This window comes from Doryrhamphus excisus, chromosome 12, assembly GCF_030265055.1.
Source record: "Doryrhamphus excisus isolate RoL2022-K1 chromosome 12, RoL_Dexc_1.0, whole genome shotgun sequence".
NCBI classification, from domain to species: Eukaryota; Metazoa; Chordata; class Actinopteri; order Syngnathiformes; family Syngnathidae; genus Doryrhamphus; species Doryrhamphus excisus.
The window spans coordinates 12,073,687-12,098,424 of NC_080477.1; the positions used below are offsets into that span (position 1 = coordinate 12,073,687).

The 24,738-nt window shown below is 39.7% G+C and overlaps 4 protein-coding genes and 1 non-coding gene across 8 annotated transcripts in view; all 5 read left to right on the forward strand.

Moving 5' to 3' along the window:
- Positions 1-275: 275 nt before the first annotated feature.
- On the forward strand, positions 276-9,723 carry kars1 (lysyl-tRNA synthetase 1). Of its 2 annotated transcripts, XM_058088671.1 has the most exons (15): positions 304-442; positions 1,826-1,993; positions 2,229-2,373; positions 2,451-2,616; positions 2,699-2,792; positions 3,745-3,931; positions 4,923-5,048; positions 5,134-5,253; positions 5,354-5,516; positions 7,389-7,562; positions 7,659-7,744; positions 7,823-7,908; positions 7,998-8,124; positions 8,844-8,987; positions 9,121-9,723. In XM_058088671.1, exons 2-15 carry the CDS (start codon positions 1,854-1,856, stop codon positions 9,193-9,195), a joined length of 1,833 nt encoding a protein of 610 aa, XP_057944654.1. In that variant the 5' UTR covers positions 304-442; positions 1,826-1,853; the 3' UTR covers positions 9,196-9,723. The 2 variants fall into 2 exon arrangements, with proteins under 2 accessions (XP_057944655.1, XP_057944654.1); XM_058088672.1 differs by lacking the exon at positions 1,826-1,993 and having other exon boundaries at positions 276-442.
- A 1,526-nt stretch (positions 9,724-11,249) lies between these two features.
- Positions 11,250-15,675, forward strand: gcshb (glycine cleavage system protein H (aminomethyl carrier), b). Its single transcript, XM_058088679.1, is given in 6 exon segments — positions 11,250-11,294; positions 11,297-11,483; positions 12,456-12,535; positions 14,059-14,122; positions 14,203-14,334; positions 14,411-15,675. Coding segments are annotated over 6 exon segments (591 nt in total). The 5' UTR covers positions 11,250-11,264; the 3' UTR covers positions 14,509-15,675.
- A 421-nt stretch (positions 15,676-16,096) lies between these two features.
- rpl13 (ribosomal protein L13) lies at positions 16,097-19,011 on the forward strand. 2 transcript variants are annotated; one of them, XM_058088677.1, is made up of 6 exons: positions 16,097-16,148; positions 16,572-16,689; positions 17,056-17,197; positions 18,221-18,394; positions 18,510-18,566; positions 18,813-19,011. In XM_058088677.1, the coding sequence occupies exons 2-6, from the start codon at positions 16,586-16,588 to the stop codon at positions 18,969-18,971; spliced, it is 636 nt and encodes a 211-aa protein (XP_057944660.1). In that variant the 5' UTR covers positions 16,097-16,148; positions 16,572-16,585; the 3' UTR covers positions 18,972-19,011. The 2 variants fall into 2 exon arrangements, with proteins under 2 accessions (XP_057944660.1, XP_057944661.1); XM_058088678.1 differs by having other exon boundaries at positions 16,120-16,144.
- LOC131139892 (small nucleolar RNA MBII-202) lies at positions 18,653-18,731 on the forward strand. Its single transcript, XR_009132319.1, has one exon. It is a non-coding gene; the product is annotated as a small nucleolar RNA MBII-202 (small nucleolar RNA).
- A 3,574-nt stretch (positions 19,012-22,585) lies between the features above and the next one.
- Positions 22,586-24,738, forward strand: part of cpne7 (copine VII) — a 42,681-nt gene continuing 40,528 nt past the window's right edge. For both annotated transcript variants that reach the window (XM_058088673.1, XM_058088676.1), the window contains exon 1: positions 22,586-22,730. The gene's annotated coding sequence lies outside the window, so the exon portion shown is untranslated. The remainder of the gene's footprint in view (positions 22,731-24,738) is intronic.

Consider the following 24,738-nt stretch of genomic DNA (forward strand, 5'->3'; position numbering starts at 1 on the left):
TTTCGGCTCTTTTACGGGAGTCGACGTTTTTGGCACGGTTCTCTAAGAACAATCGGTTCCCAAATGGCCCCTGAGATATATTTTTATTGCTTAAAAGTATGTGTTACCAAAATATTTCAAATGTAAAAATCACGTTTTCAGCATTTAGTCTCTGATTATATAGCACCATTCTCCCTCTCCTCCTCTTTGTGTGCTCACTGCTGAAGTGTGTGTAAGCCTTCTTCCCCCTTGCTCTGAGTGTTGATATCCCATGGGACCAATCCCATGGGACTTTCACAGAAAAGGGGGAGTGAAAACTGATGTTACTATATGCTACGACACGGGTCGTTCGCGAAAGACCCATCACTAGTGAGCACTGAGCAGTCGCAGATCTGTTGGAGTGCAGCACCAGCACCATCATGGCTGACGTAACAGCGGTGGACGGCGATAAACTCAGCAAAAAGTGAGTTATACATCTCTTCTTTGTACTTCTATCATCTTTTAAACTCGGTCCATTTATTTGTAGTCAGAGGATTAAATATAGTCGCAACGTAACGATAGCCGATACGTCAGTGCTACGGACGATAGCGAAAATTCCTACACCAAGGCATGCTACTAGCCTGCACTTCCTATAAGCCCAACAGAGGGGCTCATGGGGGAATGTAGTTTTTAGGATCATGAGTGGCACATAGTCATTGTTAATATCTGGATATGGTAGAACTACAAGCCCCATAAAGCGTGGTCAAAGGAAGCTTGTCCACACTCCGACTTTGTAAAATTGTGACAAGGCTGTGTTAAAACATTGTATATAGAATTTATAAATGTATAAGACGCCATATAAATAACATTTTTTAGTGGTCAAAGAGACAAAAAAAAGTATGGAAGTATTACTTCCATACTTCCATTAGGAGTTTCTGACCTTCTTCTTGTATGCTAATATAGGCTCCTGCACGTGCTTGCGGTGTAAAATCAAAATGCTGTTTACAGTCAGTTACACAGTTTTTATTAATTTGTACCTTTTTTTTGTTTGGACTAGATTTGTCCTGTAGTTCTCTTTCAGATGTGAGGCACATCGTTCTTATGTACGTGGACGCTAGTGGCTGGGACTCATGTTAGACGTTAGGGGCGTGGGATTCCCGATGGGTTTTATAGCTCTTTCAAGTGATATTTAGCAATATTACAAAACACGTATAAGCTGAATTTAGACAATACTATTGAATTTCAGCGGCTGTTTTTACATAGCGAGATTGTTTACATTTTAATAAAACTTTACACGCATATGTGGCTTTGACTTTTGTCTAAACTCACTTTGTTGTCAAAATATCGGAATATATATTGTATTTCGATATTCAATCTAAATACATCGGGATATGAGTTTTGGTCCATATTGGCCATATCGCCGAGGGCTATGTTGAAGAGAGTTAAACTATATTTAGTAGTTCAGTACCTAATATATAGTCCGCCATGATACAGAGGTAATTCTGACTGTAGTCCAGTCAGTTGGACATGGGCAGCGCCCTCTACTTTATCGCCTCCTCCCTGATAGAGCGGCAAAAAAGTCTTTAGTCAACTTGGGTGACTAACATTGCCTCCCTTTTAGTTACCTACACATACAGTATACAGTAGCTGCACATGACAGTCAGACAGGCACACAGAAGGTGACACATGAAAGGCTCACAACTGCAAATTGGTTATCCTTCACCTAAAAAGAAGTTCAAAAGACTTGACTAGTTTGTCTACAACACACCTTTAGCATGTGCCCAGTCGGCTTAACCTAACCAGCTCTTGCTCTATTTGTTTGTATTACGCATTCTTTGCATTTCCTATGTATATTTCTTTCCTGCAGATTACCCTGCTGATTGTGGTGGCTCAGCATGCTGTGCCTTGTCAGGGCAGCCAGGCAGCAGCTGTGCCAGGCCCATGGGGTCAGGGGGCAGTGGTATAAACATGCACTTCCGTGCACAGCTGCCGTCCCAGCCCATATTTACGGGAACCGTTGGAGAGGTGACAAAAGGTTGGTGGCTTTTCCTTTCGAGAGAAAAACAACCAACCTTTTGTCACCACCATAAATGTAGGTTCCGTTTTATTGTTTGGAGCGGTCAGTTGCATTTTGTGTTATAAACCCTTCAAGCGCATCTTAGACATGATGAATGGCATGAGGAGCTGTATCAAAAGTAACCTTTCACATACAGTATTTCATTAAGTCTTGTCACTTAACCACTTACATCAATGTGATTATCATGTCCTAGTGAGCTGAAGAGAAGATTAAAAGCGGAGAAGAAAGCTATTGAGAAAGAAGCCAAAGCCAAAGAGCAGCTCGAGCAAAAGAAGGAATCTAATAACTGTGGACCATCGGACGCTGCTGCTTTGGACGAGGAGACACTCGACCCAAACGTGAGATTCTTCTGCTGAAGTGGCACTTTGTTGTTCACATGTTGAAGGCTGTTTACACTGGTTTCATTTGATTGTAGCAATACTTCAAGATCCGCTCCCAGGCCATCCAGGAGCTCAAGGGGACCGCTGAGGACCCATATCCCCACAAGTACCATGTTGATTTGTCACTCACAGAGTTCATTGAGCGGTACAACCATCTACAAGCAGGAGACCAGCTAACAGATGTTGTTCTCAATTTGTCAGGTACTTTAATTCCAATTAATTATTGGACGACGAGTCAAACTGTGTGAATAAGTTGTGATTTTGTATGTCTTGTCATTGGTAGGTCGCATCCATGCCAAGAGAGCTTCTGGTGCCAAGCTGCTGTTCTATGACCTGAGAGGCGAGGGCACCAAATTGCAAGTTATGGCAAACTCAAGGTACCCCAAAAATGATTTGTGCATTTAGGTTTGGCACATGAAGGTACATTTAACACTTCTGTAGTGCATTTTATTATTTAAGCAAGGCTGCACATAGACTGAATCCCTGAGCCCTACCCCTTTGTTTTACCCCTTCCCTTACCCCTTAAAACCTAGGGCCAAGGGGAAAAAGCCACTAAGAAATGAGACACCACTTGATTATCATTACATCATCACCCCTCACTGCTTGCTGGCTGTGACATAGGCAGACGATGAGATATAATGAAATTGTTCATAATATATGTTTCCTTCCATAAAGTAAGGTGCATACATTTCTACATTATTTCAATGTTCTATAGTCCAACCATAGCACACAGCTGTGATAGCAACCCTCTGTGGCCGAAAAAGGCACAATAAGACACAAACATGGCACTCTCTAGGCCAGTTTAGTAATGTAGATTCCCTTCGTTAGCGAATGATTTAATTAAAACACTAATGTGGTCACTATCTCCTTCTAGTCATTGTTTAATCATTTATGAAATGTGGTACATTACAGTGAATTATAACGCTAGATACAACTAGTGACAAGCAACAATTTAATACATGGGGAATATTTACGTGGACTTATTGAATGATGTTACTGTGTAATTCAATAATTGTGCGTAATTACTTAAATTTTTATGTTTCTCCACCTTCCCCTTTGTTTCAAGTGTGGTTCTTGAGCTCACTTGGTATCAAGGGGTCTATAGCCCTTAGCACTTACCCCTTACCCCTCGATTTAAGGAGAGTTGGGACACCACTTGATTTTTTGTGAACGTGCAAAACTTAGGGGTAAGACAAGGGCCAAGGGGTAGAATTGGGATTCAACCATAGTGATAAAATGAAACAAAACCCTGTCAAAAAGATGCTTGTTTTACATCCTGAAGCAAAGGCAGTAATATTTACACTTAACATGTATTTCTTTTTCTCTCAGGAGCTACAAGTCTGAGGAAGAGTTTGTGGCCATCAACAACAAACTCAGGCGTGGCGACATCATCGGTGTTCGTGGAAACCCAGGGAAGACTAAAAAAGGGGAGCTGTCCATCATTCCCCTGGAGATGACACTGCTGTCGCCTTGTCTACACATGCTACCTCACCTCCATTTTGGGCTCAAAGACAAGGTAAAGCCAACAACGATCACACTGAGATATTAACGCATTCTGTTTTAGTGTCACAAGGATCCAAGTAGGCAATGGCTGGATATCGCTTTCAAGGAATACCACAGTATGTGGTAAAGTCACATTTTCAAAACCACTAAAATGTTTTGTATATACTATTTCTACCACAAGCGTACGCTGTGTTGCAATGCATCAGACAAGGATAGCACAGGTGTGGTTACCTACCTTGTTAACATTTAGCGGCACCGGTACAGCCGTGCTGTAGTTGCTGTGCTGTTGTCAGTCGACATGTTACTCATGTTGGGGAACACCAAATGTGGAAATGTGATAGAGAAGGAGACAGGAGTGGAGGATAAGTAATATAAACTGTTTACTCTCCAGTGAACAATAAGCAACAAACACTTAACATCTCAGTTGCAAAAAAAAAAAAAATCACATGACCTGGAAATGCAAGTTTGTGGAAAAAGGGACCTGCCACGGTAGACTGCATTGAGGACTGCATTCTTCAACAAGATTGCCACATTTCCTGACCTGAATCCCTGTTTGGATTAAACAGTAATGATTAAATTGGGCACTGGTTCCCAGACTGTTTACAGTCACTTTCCCCTTCAGACATTTGACCTGAAGCCATGTACCCCCTTCTCCTTCACACTTAAAACAACATAAACCTTATTATTTACTTAATATATTGAAGATAATTCAGTAGCTCATTCATTGTGTAGTAATTCTGGGTGAAAAAATTGTATTTTGAAGCCCTCTAAAAAAACATTGCATTGTTTGATATACATGCTGTGATCATGCATTGACACGTACACTGATGATAACATGTAATAGTTGTAGCATCTTGCCGTATTTTGATGATTTAAATTTAACAGTACTGAAGCGTCTTTTTGAGGCGCATTGATACGCAAATTATTGCTTCTTAAGTGCCAATGTAACAATAATGAGGCACACTAAAGCTGTTTTTTGTGCCACTGTCATGTTTGTCTCAAAGGAAACCAGATTCCGTCAGCGCTACTTGGATCTCATCCTCAATGACTATGTGAGGCAGAAGTTCGTAACTCGAGCCAAAATCATCACATATTTACGCAGCTTCCTGGACCAACTAGGATTTTTAGAGGTAAGGACTATACAAGCTTTCCTATCCCTTCACAATTGTATAAAATATACTGTGATGAATTTTAATTTTTCAATTGTGTGATCAGATTGAGACACCAATGATGAACCTAATTCCTGGGGGAGCAGTGGCCCGTCCATTTGTAACTTACCACAATGAGCTGGATATGAGCCTGTACATGAGGATTGCTCCTGAGCTCTACCACAAGGTCATATACTTTGCAGCCTTTTCAATTGAATACATCATCTTTATAGCTTTACACATTCTTTAATGCTGACACTATTCACTGTGTCCTCCCCCCTCAATAGATGCTTGTAGTTGGTGGGATGGATCGGGTGTATGAGATCGGCCGTCAGTTCAGGAATGAGGGCATTGATCTCACTCACAACCCAGAGTTCACCACCTGTGAATTCTACATGGCATATGCAGACTACCACGACTTAATGGAGATCACCGAGAAACTTCTGTCTGGTATGTGGGAACAAATTGATTCACTGTCGTAGTACTGTATGCCATGTATGTACTAGGGGTGTGGAAAATAATTGATAGTAATCGATGCGAGTGCATCAGCTCATTCACTAGGTATGGATGCAATTGACAGGTGAAATATAGATTCATCTCGATGCGATTGTGGGTATCTGTAAAATCTGATGCAAGCACCGATTTATTAATGTTAAACTTCACACCATATGATGTTCCCCAGGTGCAATGAATGCACCATTATTATTTTGCGTTTTTTATTGAATACGGACGGAAGCCGTGAGGCACATACAACTACTAGTAAAACAGCATGGACGTTTGCGCGCAAACAGCAGCGAGGAAGTTTCTATATTTAACATGCCTGCAACATTTAAATCGTATGTTTGGAAACTATGGATTTTGCAAAGAACGATATAAAAGCTCGACAAAACATCCGCCATTTGAAAACAATGACGCGTTAAGAAGCCGTACAACGGCAGCACGACAAACATGCAGACCCCCTTAAAAATGGTACACCACATCACCGACAAGTCTACCGCCGCCTCCCCCGCCTGCCCATCTAGTTCCTGGTCAGACACCGGGAACAAGGGGATCTTCAGCTACTTTCAAAATTGGCTTCTTCCTGAATTTTGAAACAATTTTGAAAGGAGATAAGTTGTTTTACACTTTCTGCTCCTCACTACTTTATTAGCCTACCTGCTAGTGCATTCAAATTAGTAGTGTGTTTTGCAGACAAGAATATAAACAAACATTGATTGCACTGTTGAAAGTGTCACTTTAACTTTGCTGTTGCGGCATACTGTATTTTTTACAGCAGTAATTGTTGTTTAATTGTTTTACTCCACCACAGAACCACTGCTATTGTAATTGCATAGCCGATGTCAAAGTGTGAGGAAAGTAGTTTTTGAAAAGTCATTGCTGTTTCAAGTGGCGCATAGTAAAAAAGACAAACAGCGCTTTTGTTGAATTTACTGCCTGTCAGGTCTTTCTGTCGTCGTTGTGGGTGAACTCCAACTTGCAGACGCCTCATATGGTTGAATAAGAAAGTTTATTGAAAGAGAAGAAGGGAAAATCCTCAGAGGCTTGACTAGGACGGTAGGGTAGCGAGCATGGCAGCAGGCCAAAGATGCATCCCACTGCGAAGATGCACAAAAAACAGATGATCAAAAACAGGAGTCTCTGTCATGAACAGAGGTTGTTAACTATCAAAGCTTCCAAGGCATCAAGGATGAAGAACTGAAAGGTGGGGGAGGGGGATCCTGACACAGCCAAGTGCCTATAAGGAATAAAGTCAAATCCTTTTTGGACGACCATACTGATTTCCATTTTTTTCCTTTGCTTATTTGCATCATGTTGAATTGCATCATATCGCAAGAAATTGCACCATATTGTATCGGATCGCATTGATTTCAATTAAATGATTATTGCATCATATCGCACTATGAAGAGGGTGAATCTTATCGCATTGTATTGCCAGAATTGGCAATTGGATTTCATACAAATAAAATATATAGTACATTTTAACATGTAATAATAATAATTTGTGGTGAAAAGGTGACTTGCAAAATGCTTATATTTTTATGCAGCCTTGGTCTATGCAGTACACAGTCATGCAAATTTGATTGTTTTTAGACTCTCACTTTCTGGTCAGGTCTCATACTGCATACAGTATTGTAGAATAATATATTGTTGCTTTCTTTTAGGAGCAGTAGTTACCCAACATATACACTTGTATTAGTACATACTGGAGACAAATGGAAAACACATTACAGCAGGAATTAAGGAAATGTAATTTTAACCTAAACCTGTTCCATGTTATAACATGAATACATTTATAAAAGACTTGTTGTGGTTTACTCACAGGCATGGTGAAACACATCACAGGAGGGTACAAGGTGACTTATCACCCTGAGGGTCCAGAAGGACAAGCCTATGAGATTGACTTCACACCGCCGTTTCGAAGAGTGAGCATGACACACGACCTTGAGAAGTTAATGGGAGTCAAATTTCCTCCCACTGACAGCTACGACAGTGAGGGTAAGTTGAAGAAAAAGTTATATACTGACAATCATAGATTTTTGACAATGGGCTATAAAGGTAAAGTAAATGTCCTCTTTCCAAATTTGTCTTCAGAGACGCGTAAATTCTTTGATGACCTTTGTGCTCAGAAGGGAGTTGAATGTCCTCCCCCCAGAACAACTGCCCGCCTCCTGGACAAGGTGCTTTATTTATACATTGTTTTGTACAGTGCTATCCACATTTACATCTCACTTAAACCAATCTGTTTTTTCTCTCAGCTTGTTGGAGATTTCCTGGAGGTCACCTGTGTCAACCCGACATTCATCTGTGATCACCCCCAAATCATGAGCCCCTTAGCAAAATGGTGATGAACATCTCATCTCGTCTCAAGTCTTGTCAGTGATCCATTTTGAGCTGTTCCCATGTGACAATTTAAATACCAACTTGTTATAGGCATCGATCACAGAAAGGCCTAACGGAGCGCTTTGAGCTCTTTGTGATGAAGAAGGAAATCTGCAATGCCTACACGGAGTTGAATGACCCCATCAGACAAAGGGAGCTTTTTGAGCAGCAAGCCAAGGTGTGTTAAAATTTGATCAATGCTAACATGATCACATTGCACATAGTACAGTTAGAATTACAATTGACTGGATGGAGACACTATCACAGGGGTCTCCAACAGGTAGCTCGTATGCTCGCAGTAGCTCACCAGTTGATGTTGAGTCGTTTTTTACAAGTGTTGTATTCAAACACGACACATTTAATTTATTTAATTTAATAACAATGACAAATGAACACAGTGAGTGGAGATGTTTTTTGTAAATAAAAGTGTAATATAAATGTTAGCAATCACATAAAACCTCTTCTTTCTGTCAAAGTAGTTTTAATAGGGCTGCAACTTGGATACACTTGTGCTATTATAAGCCTGGTAGTAACCATCATAACCATTTATGCTGTTTATAGAGGACACATTTATATATATTAATTTCCTGTTTATTTGTATTACTTTAAACAAGCATCAAATAAAATTTCGGTTTCTGTCAAATAGGATACAATTTTGTTCTAGGCATTTCATTTAGTTATTGCACTAAATAAGGCAGGTAATTAATACACGAATAAGAATCCAGTTAATTAATGCAAGAGGTGATAGAGGAGGGGGTTATCAGCATTGTTTTTAACAATGAGTTGCATTTTTAATGTATGAAAAGTGCTTCATAAATGAAGTTTGATTTGATTTTAAGATATCAGACATCCCATAATCAATCCCTAACAACATGTCTGCAATATAATGTTTTTCAGGCCAAGGCCGAGGGTGATGACGAAGCCATGTTTATTGATGAGACCTTCTGCACAGCGCTGGAATATGGTCTTCCACCAACAGCTGGCTGGGGAATGGGCATTGACCGTCTCGCCATGTTTCTCACCAATTCCAATAACATCAAGGTAAAGTCTTTCTAAATGCAGAGTGACATCACCACTGTCACATTGATGTTTTTCAACTGAACATGAATGCTTTATTAACTGATCTGGTCATTTTGATGTAAGTTTCCGTAACTGTGTGTGTGTTCTTTCTCAGGAGGTGTTGCTCTTCCCAGCCATGAAGCCTGATGACAACAAGTCAACAGTTCCCGCTGAGGGTACCTCTGTGTAATGTAGTGACCTCTGACCTTTCCCCTCTGAGCGGGAGTCTGTTTGGGGAAGGAATCTTTGTGGTCATTGGTGGAATGGGTTTGTTTTGTTTTTTTTTTAATCTGTCAAAAGCTTGGTTGCTCAATTACTGAAGGATACCATCTTTTATTGTAAGGCTAAATGTTTAAACCATGACAATTACTGTTTGTATTTTCTACAAGGTTTGTGATCATACATATTAGGGCCCTGCTTGTTTGACAGCAAGTCGACATTTTAATCATCATTGTCCAGCAGACACGAAATGTACTCATCTACTACGAGCCCACCCATTGTCAGTTATTCTGTCCATTATTCTGAAATGCTTTAGCCTTCTCAAAAATACTACAAATTAGCTTGTTGACAAAGATCTGGAGTTGGTTCAGTATACTGAAGCACCTGTAATGTCAATCTTCACAGTACTGCCACCCAAATGATATTTACTTCAATTCAGTCATTGATGGACTCCAAAAGATTCTGTCCTGTACGTCTAAATAAATGTCATACATCTGCATTATTTAATCTTTTTTTCTTATATATTGTTTGAATTTCTTATATTGATATATGAAACACACACACTGCCTTAGCTTGTGCAGTTTAAACATTACTGTACTTCAGGTCTTGACCTTAATTGACCAGTTGTTTCATACAAAACATTGCCCCTCGCCTTAAGTGCAAGTGCAGTGTTTTGTATGAAACAACTTGGCGAGAAACCATAATGCAGGTCAACTATTTTACGGTACCTGTTACTCCCAGATAGACATTGTACAACAAAAGTCTCAGCAGAGCTTGTAATTCCTATAACAACTCAGGAAGTTCAATCAACCCCAGGAGATGCAGACCCAGTTTTATACTGCAATCATTCAGTCTACAGGTCACTGTCTGGTTTGGCTCTGCAGCCAAATAGGACAGGAACAGACTACAAATGATCATCAAATCTACAGGAAAAATAAGTAGAGCTGACCTTCCCTCCATATGTGACCCGTATCGGTTCAGGGCCAGGAAGCGGGCAGGCAACATCATTGCAGACCCCTCGGACCCTGGACACAGACTGTGTGGTGGGTTTTAATTTGGTGGAAACCAGCCCGTGTGGATATGACCGACCAAATCAGCATGGGTCAAGCACAGATAGTGGTTTTGTCTGCAACAAAGCAGAAAGAGGCAAACATGTTAACCACTGTTTCCCAAACTGTGAATTTCTTGTTTTGCATAAAACACAAAGAATATATACCTATGAATAATGTCATTCATCCAGGTTGTATTCTCAGGGCATTGAATTGATCACAACTTGACTGTTCAGGTTGTCGCCTCCTACTCCACGAGTCTGTGGGCAGCCCCAGTCTGATACAAATATGATCACTCTGCTTTCATAGATGACAAAAAAATCACATTTGAGAGGCTGAGATCAGATGGTATTTATATTTATACATTTTAATAAAAACAATAGTGTCGGTCTAATGATACAGGTCTAGAAAAAGTATGGAATGGAGTTTTGAAATGTAAAATCTGTTAGAACATTGAATATACTTTAGTACATTTTACCAACTATTTTCTGTACAGTACTTCTTAATTCTAAAGGTGATGCACTTTCTTACAAACTGTTTAAGAGTTATGCCATTGAGTTTTTTAAAACTATTATTCTGTGGCCCAAGGGGAAATTCTAGCAGTATACAGTGGATCCAAAAAGTTACTACCAACTTTTACTCAAGTATAGTAAGTATAACTTGACTGGCTTTTTACACCTGTAATTTTACTGTCACAATGGTCTAAAATACAGACCAAAGCCTTTTTTGTGTGTGTGTGTGTGTGGAGAAGACAGAGTTAAGAGTTCGCTGTAATGTAATGTAATGTAATGTAATGTTTGCCGCTAGATGTCACTAAGCACCTATCCCTTTAATTTTCAGCAAGTTCTCGGTACAAATTCCGGTCCGGATTATTTCGCCATATATTAGAAAAACACAAAACATGCGCTTTTGCTAATTAATTTTTCTTTCATTCCTTTAGACTCTGCCCCTTTCTGACGATGCCACGCCCCCCAAACCGGCAGGGAGGTAGATGATGCGCGTTCCCGCGGTCAAGTGTATGCGCGCAGTGCGAAAGAGGAACCGCACACTGAAGTGAAGATGGCGATGAGAGCAGCGTTACGGTGCTTGTCTGTGAACTTGCCCTCCGGACTCTGTCAGCTTTCACCGACAGCAGCTCATCCGGTCACACGTCTGCTATGGTCGAAGAGCTGTCTGCGGTTGCTGGGCACCACTGCGGCCCGGTCCACAGGTACAAACTTTACAATTCAAGTGGACCTCATATTTGTGGAACAAAAGTTTGAACGTGAAGATTAGCAGCAGCGTGTTAGCTCCATTCACAACAAAGCTTCATTTATTCATAATTCTAGCCTTTTAAAAAAAAAAATAGTCGAGACATTAACTCAGAACTTGAGGCTTAATTAGCAACAGCTAATCTCGTGTTTTGCTGCATGTCGCAATGTATTAAACAAATGTCATGTGATGCTGTGCCAACAGCTAAACCTGTATTTCATGTTAGCAAAAACAGATAAATGTCGATGGTGTTAAATATAGTTTTTAAATGCAGTTATCCAGGCCTTCACACAGGGGGACTTTCAGCCCTGATTGTGCTCTCCTAGTCATGCGTCAACATGTTATAATGTTGACAAACTGTTCAAGCCATACTTTCATTTGTTTGCTGTGTTTTATATTTGTTCAACCTAAGTGATCAGAGTTATCTCTTTGTTAACACTAGCCCTGAAATAAACCTGAACCTCTTTCAAATTAGCTCTAATATCAGTTTTAAGGGAGTGGTCAAAGGTGAAGTTCACTGTGACATCCAAAAACCTACTTAAAGTATAAATACTCACACTTTTTTTCCCAACATAAGTTCTAAGATGCTGGTCAACTTCCAATTTGTTTGGATTTAGTCGATAAACCCCCCCCCCCCCCCCACACACACACAGAGTGCACAAAAAATTGTAAGAATGTGGGGGTAAGAATGTACTTTATTTATTAAACATCCTAAAGGCAATCTGATGTCAGTCAATATACGCTAAGCAGTTCAATTAATGTAAATAAACATGTCAGATTTATGTTAAATATGATTTTGCACAGTCATTTTTTTCTTTTTAGTGTGTCCCTATAACTCCTTATGTTCCGATGTGGGCCATGCTTATTTATTATTTTTTTTATACAAGTCACACATTCATCTGCTAATCTTCTTTCTTTGTTGCCCGTGCAGCTTTGAAGTTCACAGATAAGCATGAGTGGGTGCGAGTAGAAGGTGACATTGGCACCGTTGGTATCAGCAACTACGCTCAGGTAGGCCCTTGTCTTTGTCTTCTCACTAATCATTCATTTATGATGATTTATGACACATTTGGTCCACCGCTTTGGCGAGGATTGGGGTGCTGGGTTCAGATAATCTGCACTGTCTACTTCAGATACTCTGCACTTTGTCCTCACCTGCAGAAACGTTTTTTTTTGTTTTTTTAGGGCTATTGCCTCAGTGCCTTGCCATCTCCCTACTGTGCGTGATTGTGGATGGGTGTGTGTGTCTAGTATGGAGTATGGGACAGAGGGGCTTTCTTTGTAATTGTTTTCTTTTTAATTGTGGTAATTGTTTTTAATTCTGTAAAGCGCTTTGTGTTGCATGTCCTTGCAGGAAACGTGCTCTACAAATAAAGTTGATATGATTTGGATATGGCAGGAAAATATTACAAAGATAATCTTGCACAATAACATGCACTCATTGGACACTCAACTAGGCACTACATTACAATATGTGCCTTAGAGGCACATATTTAAGGTTGCAATTCATAATTCCCACTCCTTTCCTGCAGGGGGTGGTAATGTACACTGCACATTCGTAGTCAACTTCCAAACGATGTGGATCATTGGCTTTGTCTCGTTTAGCAGTTTTCATAATGACAATGGGTGATGGTTTCATACTTCAACCACACCATACCCTTCGACAAAATAAACACTTACAAATTTAGGCACAAACATAACCTCCATTGGTGTGTATCATTGTACTTTGCAGTGGTGTAGAAGTGTAGAACCTTATTATGCAGAGAAGTGTTACTGATGAGTATGACACCCTTTTAAGGTACTTTTAAGTAATGTCCGCCATGCAATTCACGTGGTGCATTTTATGTACAGTGTTCATTTTCAGGCTTGATTTTAGCAAATTTTCAAGCTTGTCGTTTTTGGCAGCTTGCACATTGCTGCTCTTTGTTTCAGTGAACACTGATTTATAGACTGCAGTAAAACCTGTCAGTTCACACTCAAACTTGACACAATGTTCTTTGAGCATGGCGGCAACCTTGCTGCAATGGAAGTCCTGTAAACTGAGTGTATGTTCACACTGGTTATTTTCTCTGCGTATTTAAATGTTTAATGTAGGGAGGCTCCGATCAGGATTTTATGCTGCGATTCCGATACCAATCATCCAGGACTGACATGCCCAATCACATGGTTAAATTATACATTTTTACATTTAGTTATGATATTGGCTAACAATATAATGCTAATCATGCTATTAGGGATGAGCGAGTACACCACTATCTGTATCTGTTCCCCCATCTAAATTCTGTATTCGTATCTGTACTCGGAGTGGGCGGGGTATAAACTGGAAGTGAGTTGGGTTTAACCGGAAATAGGCGGAGCTTAAAGACATGACATGTCAGCAGTTTTATGTTTTGAATGTTCTCTTACTGTACTGTGAAACAAACCGTCACATTAAAATCGATTTGTCATATGCAAATAAGGACTTTTGCTGTCAGTACTAGAAACAGTAGAGTAGTAAACAGTAGTAAAGAATTCTAAAAGATACGTCTTTTTAGGAAGCTTTGGGCGACGTTGTGTACTGTGGGCTTCCTGAAGTTGGCCAATCCTTTGCTCAAATGGGTATGACACACACTGTGCAGTTCCGCAAAGCTGTGCACTGAGATAAGGCGTGTCACGTTGCTTCCATGTTTGCGTTCCAGATGAGTTTGGTGCCCTGGAAAGTGTGAAGGCCGCCAGTGAGTTGTACTCGCCACTGACTGGGGAAGTGAAGGAAATTAACACAAAGCTGGCAGACAATCCTGGACTGGTGAATAAAGCCTGTTATTCAGATGGTAAGTATCAACAGTATAGTATATGCACCATTAATGCATGTACTGTGTGCTGTAATATGACATTTTACTTATTCAGGGTGGCTCATCAAGATGACGATCCAACAGCCAGACGAGCTGGAAGGCCTCATGGACCAAGCTGCATATGATAAATTTGTCAAATCGCTTGAAGATTAAAAAAAAAAGTTGCTATGCTTTTTTTGTACTGCCACGTCAAAGATCATTAGGCAGGGATACTAACAGCCCTCATCATCTCTGCTATTTATTTTCATACTGAAACAGTGCCATGGGATTAATTGGAGTCTGGTCATAGCTTCTGTTAGCTACTAAAACCTTACAAGGGCTCTTAGTAATGTTGGGTCTTGCTCTTGGTGCTCCGCTCCATTTTAAATGTGCACAAATGTGATGGAAGACTAGACAGTAATTGTCACCTTGATAAAATTAAAAAAATCCTTATGTTTGATATAACAAGTCTGATTTTTATTCATTTTTTTAGCATGCCATACTTCAACACGTCTAACGCGTCACTACAGGTAAAAAAAGCGGACCTGTGCATTGTTTTTGCTGATGATGGTCTTCATCCGTGCACCTGACCGAGCTGCCACTTGTTGCTTATAGTCCGCACTCCTTGACCTTTGCCCTCAGGTGCAGATAGGAACGCAGTGTCGAGGCCAGGTCATCAATGATTAATGAAGCTGTGCTTTTCAAATCACTGAATAAAGACAAACGTGTGCTCTCACACCTCTTCTTGTTTAATAGGAGATACAACTTTTGTCTGACCAAACACTATGATTTTAAATATGGTGTTTTAGAAATGCTAATAATATATAATCTTTAATGCTGATGTGCCCTATTTTAAGAAAAATAATCTGGATAATCTATGATTTTATAATCTACATGGGATTTTGTAATGACTACCATGAGTACGTTCTGTAAATATCACATTTTGTACCTACAGTAAATGAGATGGAAAACGGCTGTCTGTTTTAATACATTGCAGGGCACTGTTCCTGCGCCTGCTAGTCTGGTGCGGTAATCCCTCCTTTATTATCTGCATTGAGTGACCCTGAATGGAGATCAGTCCACATGGGTACCAGCATTTTCTTCAGTCCAGCTGCATCACCAGCTTTGTGAACCTGTAGTCATATAAAGTGTAGAATGTCCCCATCTAGTGGCTACAGGGAGAAAAACAAGATGCTGGTAAGTAACAATAATAGTAATTCATAGCAATTTACAACATTGTTATGTTAAATATGGTTAAAGGATCATCTGTTGTAGTTGCTGTGTAAAGATCAGATCTGATCTTTCTGCTGGTGCTTTGTTTATATGTATTCACATGTTGTACAAAGGTGTTTTTGATTTATTTAATGGATTAGAATTGCTGGATATATTTTAACACAGCCGTCATTTTGCTTGTAGCGATCTTTGGTTTTTATGGAATAAAGTTCAAATGTGTTCAGAATTGTTTTCCTGTAACTACCATGCACATACATGAAAATAAATTAACTTCCGGTTTTTGCCAAAATGTCCCATGTTTGACTGTTCCATTTCGGTTCAATTATTTATTAGTGTTTTCAACACTAAAAACACAAACGTGAATTTGTCAAACTTTGATATTTTGGTCGTTTTTGACGTTTCAACACTTTATAATCGAAAATCTAAACAGTCGCAGCCGGGTATTATTTGGACGTGATATACACTCTTTGGTAACATAGCTGTCGCTGATTGGCTAGTTGACGCCCACATGGACACACATATCCCACAATCCACCGCTTTTCTCCTTCCTTTTTCCTTTCGGCCATTTTCCTCCCTTGTAGGTATGAATGTTGTCTTCTACTGATTTCAGGATAATCTATCGCAATCCTTACCCTAGATGTACCATGTATGCACCTAGTTGGTGGGATTTAGTAGTACATTTGGTCAATTATGAATTTAGGTGAACATTGACTTGGATTTTTATGTTAAAGTCCCTTAAAACCTCTGTTTTGAAAGTGATGTCTGCTAGCAGTAGCGTGCCTGCTAGCATTCCTGCAAACATTTATCAAATTAAAAGGACTACCATAAGAATTTGAAGCCGAGAAGGCTTCCCACGATTACTTACTCTAATGGTGTCATGAAGTTGTTGACAAATGTCTGGTTGAATCGCTGCTTGCGAGGCTAACTGTCAGCCATTGCTCAGCGAAGATGCATGATGATGCCGGCATGGAAGCTAGCTCATGTCGGTGAATCGTGTGTTCCAGGGAAGTAGGCAACCATGGCCCCCAGCCGGAATGGAATGATCTTGAACCCCCACTTCCACAAAGACTGGCAGAAAAGAGTACGCACCTGGTTCAACCAGCCAGCCAGGAAGCTCCGCAGGTTAGTGTAGATGCCACGTTTAGTTGTCATGATATTCTGCATGTATCACAATACGTTTCATATGGGTTTACAAAATTACTGTAATTAATCAAAGGTAGGCTACATGTGCATGCACGTTTACGTGTAGTATTATTAATTCAAATCGTCAAATGGATGGCACATAAATCCTTATGGTGGTTTGCCTGAATGTGTGAATACAGTGATTTAACGTGATTAGTGACGCAGTATCTTTATTGAAAAGTTGAATGTTGATCTGTTTGTGGCAAATGTCAACAAGGTTTAGGACAACACAAATGCATTTCTGTTGCCTGTTAGTACTAGAATATTTGGTTTACTGCAGGTTGATACAGTGGTTTCTTTCCTCAGACGAAAGGCTCGCCAGGCCAAGGCACGCCGCATCGCTCCACGTCCTGTCGCCGGACCACTGAGGCCGCAGGTCAGGTGTCCCACCATCAGATACCACACCAAGGTCCGTGCTGGACGTGGTTTCACCCTGGAGGAACTGAAGGTAAATCTTTTAAATTATGTATGCTTATTTACTCCTACAACCAATATTGTAGGAGTAGGACATTTTGTCCACAAGCACAGACAGGAATTACAGTTTGCTTATTTAGTAGCAATGTGTGCTAAGGCTCACATCTCATTAGAAAAGTTAGCCAGCTTGTTACCAATAAATGTGCTTTAAAATTTGAGACAGATGTATTTCATTATATGTCTTAGCTTTTATACAATTTGTTCAATTAACAATTTATATCATGATACGCCCTAAAATATTGTGATGTATGCCAAGGTCCATATCGCCCAACCCTTTTAGATTATCATATATTATTTTATTATTTGAAAGATTTCCCTGTGATTAGTGATACATGGGTGCTTGTACGGTTGGTGCTCACTCAAATGTAACCAAGAGAAATATAACAGATCGTTGATTTAAGGTTCATACAAATTCAAACATCCACACCAAAACACCATATGGAGCAGTTGGCAATTTATTTATACAATATGGTTAAGTACAATGGATCTAATCACCAGAGAAGTCAATTTCTCCTCAGACACTGTGCATGTAACATGTCTGAGCGATGTGGCTCTGATCAGCCGATCATAGGACATTATCATGGCCCTGAGCAGATTAGATTAACATGGCAACACACAGAAGCTGAAATCTGAATTCAAGAGACAGTGCATTAAAAAACATAGTCAGACAGAAGAAACTAATACAATGGTATGCATAAAATCTTGTCTAAGCAGGAATTGGTCATTAACACTCTTGTTTTACATCTGGGAAAGAAGGCCTAATGAATATGAATTCTATCCAGACTGTATAACTGCACACATGTTAAAGGATTGCATTGAATGTCTTTGTATTTCAACAGTCAAATGATGATGATCTCTGCAATTGCTGTATTTATGTTGATGAATGCATTGAACCCTTCTCTCTGATGACTGTTTTCTAAATTAAACGCACCTTTTCTGTAAACATTTTTCAACTGTAGCAAAAATAAATCTTAATGCACCTCGCTCTTCTCTGCAGGCCGCCGGCATCCACAAAAAGACGGCCCGCACCATCGGAATCTCTGTGGACCCTCGCCGCCGTAACAGGTCTACAGAATCTCTTCAGGCCAATGTGCAGCGCCTCAAGGAGTACCGATCCAAGCTCATCCTGTTCCCCAGGAAGGCTTCTGCTCCTAGGAAGGGAGACAGCACTGTAAGTTTTATGCTAAATGACTGAGGTCAAACGTTGAGGTCAAAATGTTTAATAGTTGCACATAATTGCACATGTTTTTTTTCCAATTTGTGAGTGGTGTGTTTAATCTTTTCAGGAGGAGGAAGTGAAGATGGCCACTCAGCTCACAGGACCTGTCATGCCAATCAAAACTGTAAGTTGCATTTCTATTACATCCACCCTTCAGACCATAACCAAACCAGCAGTTGAGTATTATGGCCTGTCTGGACTTCAGTCAGATGATGACAATTTCTCCGGAATCTCTGAATTGCATTGATGAAACTTCTGAACCCCTTGTCTGATGACAGCCGTGTACAACTCAAGCTTTAGCTTCACCATCATTAGTAACCAGCCTTTGCCGGTGTTAGATGAAATAACTGTTTTGTTGTCGTCCTCCCAGGTGTACAAGAAGGAAAAGCCCAGGGTTATCTCTGAGGACGAGAAGAAATTCAAGGCTTTCGCCAGCTTGCGTATGGCCAGGGCCAATGCTCGCCTCTTTGGAATCCGTGCCAAGAGAGCTAAAGAGGCTGCTGAGCAGGATGTTGAAAAGAAAAAGTAATTTCTTTGGAACTTTGCAAAATAAAGTGTTTAAAAGATTACACAGAGACTGTCATGATTGAGGTCCTTTCAGATAACAGATGGTGTCTTTCATGGGTTAGTCTGTGACAAACGCAACAGAAGACGAGTAATTAAAATCTAAACTTACTCCTGCTACATCATGGGTGTCCAAAGTGCAGTCTCTGAGCCATTTTTTGCCCACAGCTCATTTTCACTGGCCCACTGCGTATTGTAAAATTCATTGAAATGCTGTTCATTTATCGTGATTAATTGGCTCCAGACCTGACCACAAGAAGTGGCAAACAATCCACCTCCCACCCCGTGGTGCCCACATGGCAGTGGAAAAGAATCAAGCAAACAAAAATTAGCCAATAACTGTAAATATCAGTATGGATGTTGTGCGTGTGCCGCCCCCCCCCCCACCAGATTTCACTAATGGATGATCGGGATCAGTATCTGCAGCATAAAATCCTGATCAGTAATATCAGAACCCATCTAACAAAATAACAGTCTTGGAAAAATAGTTTCCATTCGCAATGAAAGGTGTCTTCCATTTAATTGGGCAGGATTTTGTAATTTTTACAGACAATATTAATATTTATATTAAAATATTAAATTTAATATTAAATTTTTCCATTTTGTAATACATAGGCCTATTGAAGTGGTTCTGTTATTTTCTGTCATGCCCCAGCTGGGGGATGGAACATTTTTAGCAACCTTCCTGATTTGAAATATTATTAAACTGATTATTTCTCTGTAATATACAGACTGAACTGGAAACTGAAACCAGATAAATGATAAATATAACACATTCAAAAGACAAATTGCCTGCTGTGAATGACATTCATACACGCTGGCTTGTGTGCACTAATATTGAACGTCCCCCCTGCCAGTTCACAATGCGCCCCCAAGAGGGCCCGTCTCACTATTTGAGAAGCACTGGCCTTTTGCAATATTTGTCTTTGCACTTATTTTGAGAAATGCATCCAGAAGAAGCATAATATGTTCATTCATACACAAGATCTGACCTGACCTTTGAGGGAAGGTCTGCTTCCAGTATCAGAATAGATTGGTATTGGCAATAAAGTGCCTGAGAATATTGGTACTGTATATCAGATATTGGTTAAAATCTCTACATGCCATTTAGCATTATTAACATACAAAAATACATCCAATTGGTCCTCTGCATATTTTCATTAACCCTGGAATTCTAAAGTTTGCATTGGATCTTTGGAAGTTCCACAATTATTCACATGTGCACCACTGTGGTTTGAGACTACACCTGCAGAAGTCTAATCATTGTAGCATTTATTTTATGCCTGTAGGTGGTGCAAGAGCCACAGTGCTCCTTTATGCCACTGAACCGAATATGTCAGCTCCCTTAAAACCTGGGGTGTCAAACAAACTCATGCCATGGAGGGCCGAGACATTGCAGGTGATTTTGCAAGACAGGTGATTTTAATGATTAACCCTCCTTTGGTTTGAGGGAAGGAGCTCGTCAATTAAATCACCTGCAGGTGAAACTAGTTGGAAAGATAACCTGAAGTGCTTTGTCCCTCTGTTGACATATATGCTTTAAACCAATGAAAGTAACAAAATGTACAAGACAATTTAATTCATGGAAGCTTTAATGTTGTAATTTTTTGCCTTGACATCAGTGATGGCTGAAATTAAATTCAACAATTCATGGCATGTGTACACCACTGCAAAGTACCAATGCCAATCAAAATATAGGTTAAGTTCTTGTGTTGGATCTCATGAAATTGTGCATGTATACCTAAAGAAGTGTCTGCTGTGAGCTACTGTATAACCTCATTTGATTTGTTAGAACGTAGAGCCATGCACCTTCTCTTTGCTCTTGTCACATAATGTGGAATCAATGCGGTGTTGTGTTCAGGTCGATCCCTTCTTGTGTGTCTCATACTGGGAGCCCAAAACCAGTGTCAGTAAAGTCAGTAGGCCATGTGATGATGACTTCAGGGAAAAAAAAAATGAGAGAGATAATGTTACCTCCCTATGAGTCTGGTGAAACACAAGCCTAGTGATTGATTAGCATTAATTACATCTTCTTGACACTGGGGGCACACAGTGGTGTCAATAGAGTCATTTAATTACTTAAAAACCCTCATGTTCATAAATACTCTCATACCCGTGGGGGCCACTGGTGGGTGCTGTCACTAAAATGCGCCATTAGGCACTCGGGGTTGCTAAACAGACAACAAGGATGTGAGGCTGCCAGCATCATGCTGTGTAATGTGAATGGAGGGCAGAATGTGCATTGATAATCCATGTGTAAGGGAAGAGAACTCCTGTGAGGGGCCTCAGATGGCCCGAATTCTGCAGCCGTGGCCTTGCTGGGCTCAGGTGTGCGCCTCAAAGCAGATACTTACTTGACTACGAGGGGAGGGATGGTATCTGTTTGTGTCCATTTTTAACACACTGCAGTGAAATCATCACTCTCTAATGATATCAGCATGGCTTGATGGATTCATAAACTAAATGCTTTATTTGACTAATTGCTGCATACAAACCCCCTGTCTGCAGCACTCAAGCTGAATGCTGAATGGAGAAATCAAAGAAAACAAACATATTTGTTCACACAAGGCCACTGAAAATGTTTTTTTTTTCTTTCATCCCAAACAGCAGAAAGTGTTTTCAATTAAGCCTCCACTCTCTCGTCAGCACCATACGCCGTGACTGACACTCTTCCAAATTGTGGTTTGTCTCAATTTTGCAGCTGCTCTAGTTTGTTTTGGGTGACCTTCCGCCCCCTGCCTCGCAGCAGCTCTGAAAAACTGCTGCTTTGTCGGTGCTGTCTAAAAAAATTGTTACGCAACAGTGTGCAGCTACATTCATGAAAAGAATACATTTGTGGGTGGATTGCAGAGCATACATCAACGCCGGCTGCGTGGAAACAATGTGTTGCATAACGTATGTAGCTGTTGAATGATGGAACAGCCACACTGTGGCTCATGTCATAAACGCGGTAATGTGTCTCATATCGTGTGAATGTGTGAATTGGATAAAAAAAAGTGATGCCACCGGTCCTCAAAATGTACAGCTTCTGATGGGAAGTGCATATAGTTGGCTTGAAAAAGCCATAACCGCAATATTACCAACAGCTGTTAATTTGATGCAGTTGCACAACTACAATAACAAGCACATTATCTCTCTGCAAGTGTCAATCAAAACACATAGGAGTGATAATGTAATAATCCACCACTGCAGATATGTATACTGTGGAAGTCAGTTGTATTTGGTGCTTCTCTGTGTGTGGGAAATTTAATAAAGACTCACACAACTTAATGCAAACCAATGCAAGAGCTGTTATTATATTTTAATCAGAATATAAGGGCATGAATCTTGATTGACATATGACTTTAAAACTATTAACCCTACACAGTCTTTGCCAGTTTTTTTGCCTTTTTTAAAAATATGCTTCACCTTCAGCAAGTTTGCATCGCTATGTTGCTTGATGATGCATTTTAAACAGCATATGGTGATCTATTCAGCTTGCTTTCAAACTCAATGACTGGAGGAGAACAAGCCCATCCTCTCTCTCTACGTCTCTCTCTCTCTGTCTCTCTCCATGTGTCCACACACCGAGGCGACCAATGAGGGAGGCAAATGAAGCTGCTGCCTTGCGGGAGAACATCCAAAAGTGTTGCGCTACAAAAGAGTGAATCAAGGGCAAGGAGTGACTTGAATGCATCTCACTGAAGGAATGAGGAGGAGCCTACGTCTTTGAGCTCCTGTACAAGTAAGTATTGGCTACTAAATATTTGAAGCAGAGTTCATTGTTGTAAATGTCCAACTTTTAGTGTGTGTCACTTTGGTTACTGTGTTGCATGTTTGAATCTGTGTTTTATTAAGCTCTCTTAGGAGTTTGTGGGTCACATTTTCTTTGTTGGTGCTGTCTGTGGTGCTGAAATCATAGCAGCTCAAATGTCAAGCGTGCCTCTTTCATACCTCTACCTGGTACATGCAGTTTCATGTGAAAATTATGTTTTTTTTTTGAATTAGTGACCAGTCCATCACATACAGCCTATGTCACTGTGGTTGAAAGATAGGTATTTTTTAATTTATTTAAATGTGAATTTCATATTTAATACAGGGAAAAAAATAAAAATAAATATTTTAGATGTATTGGAGAATCTCAGCACTCCACTGGTGTAAATATGAGTGTCTCTATGGTTTACCACGCCTCCCCACTGTAAATCAGCCTGAAGGGGTACTATATAGACCAATTGATTCCCAAACTGTTGTTCAAGTACCATCCGCGGGCTACATTAAGTGGTACTCAGGAACAGCAGAGATGGTTAAAATAATAATAAAATTATATATATAAGACATACGTGACACATTCTCCTTACCCGCGGACTAAAACCTGATAAGGGAATCAAAATTTAAATATGAGGTGCACTCAAAACCTGCTTTTTTTTTTTGCAGTGTTCAATCATCGCCACATCTTAATGTGTTTTACAGTTTGAGTTATGTGTGTTAATTATATGGCTTAAGGTTTGTAGTTTTTATACAAGACTGAATACAAATTGTGTATAAATATTATATAACTACATTTATGTTATATAATTTAAATGCAGAATTTTTTTATATCATCATATAGTGATACATTCCAAAAATATTGGGTGGAGTAATTTGGCCCCATAACTATAGCCTAGATTATTGCTGAGCACAGAAGGCGTTCAAGGTGCTTCCCACTCGAATCAATGCATGTGACGGCAGCAGAATACAAAAGATAAATGTAGTTATTGGATTTCCAAATATTGGCTTCATCAGTGTTATCTGTACAGCAGAAATTGTGTCTGTGTTTTTCACGTCAGGTTTTTGTGTCCTTTTTCCCTTCCTTCCAATATCCAGGATGAAATTATCAATCCAAAAATTTCCATAAAAATATGAAAAATTGCGAGAATTTACATTTTGCACTGTTGGATCTTTGGACTAAGAAAAAACATTTTTGAGTAATGTATTTTATTGCAGACAACTATTTAACTGAAATAGGCTGTGTATGTATGTTTGGATGTATGTATGTATGTATGTATGTATGTATGTAAGTGTGCCACCTTGTTATATGTTGTTTGATACACATGCGTACTGAATATATATATATATATATATATATATATATATATATATATATATATATGGGGTGCAACAATATATTTATATATAAATATTTTATATTCAGACAGACAGTTATATTGTATGTTATTTATATTATGATATATTATCTGCCATGTGCTACAGTGTGGCCCTTTGTATCTATGTTCCAATGAACAATTAAGAGTTTAGACAAATTGTGCAGAGTAACATGTGGCTGCACAATTGTATGTGTCCTTCGAGACCCAGAATGATTATGGTTCAGTTTTTATTGGGCTGCTGTTTTTGTGACTCAGGAAAATCACACAAGGGTTTTTTTATTGCTTATCAAGCAGGCACACATTGTTTATATTTGTTGCATTAAATAAAAGTTTGGTTATTAACAATTTACACATATATCTTATCCTGTACAGTATGTTTTGTTGGCAGTTTCCAAATGTAAATTTTGCCTTTTCACATCCACAAAACATGGAAGCAGTATAGAATATGGATTGATGGATGGAGGCTTTATAAAGATGCATATCTGTCACTGCTGCCTGTGAGATAAATTGCTCATCTAGCAGCAAAATACAGTAGTGTTTAGCTGGTAGCCTACACCTATTTTGACACTATATGTAACTGTCACAAAGACTCCTCTGTCCATCCAGAGG

Coding starts and splice junctions, on each gene's coding strand:
- kars1 (XM_058088671.1), top strand. CDS start 1,854: ATGCTGTGCCTTGTCAGGGCAGCCAGGCAGCAGCTGTGCCAGGCCCAT. Junction 7,745..7,822: donor CTGCCCGCCTCCTGGACAAG/GTGCTTTATTTA, acceptor TTTTTCTCTCAG/CTTGTTGGAGATTTCCTGGA. Junction 7,909..7,997: donor ATGAGCCCCTTAGCAAAATG/GTGATGAACATC, acceptor AACTTGTTATAG/GCATCGATCACAGAAAGGCC.
- rpl13 (XM_058088677.1), top strand. CDS start 16,586: ATGGCCCCCAGCCGGAATGGAATGATCTTGAACCCCCACTTCCACAAA. Junction 16,690..17,055: donor CCAGCCAGGAAGCTCCGCAG/GTTAGTGTAGAT, acceptor TTCTTTCCTCAG/ACGAAAGGCTCGCCAGGCCA. Junction 17,198..18,220: donor TCACCCTGGAGGAACTGAAG/GTAAATCTTTTA, acceptor TCTTCTCTGCAG/GCCGCCGGCATCCACAAAAA.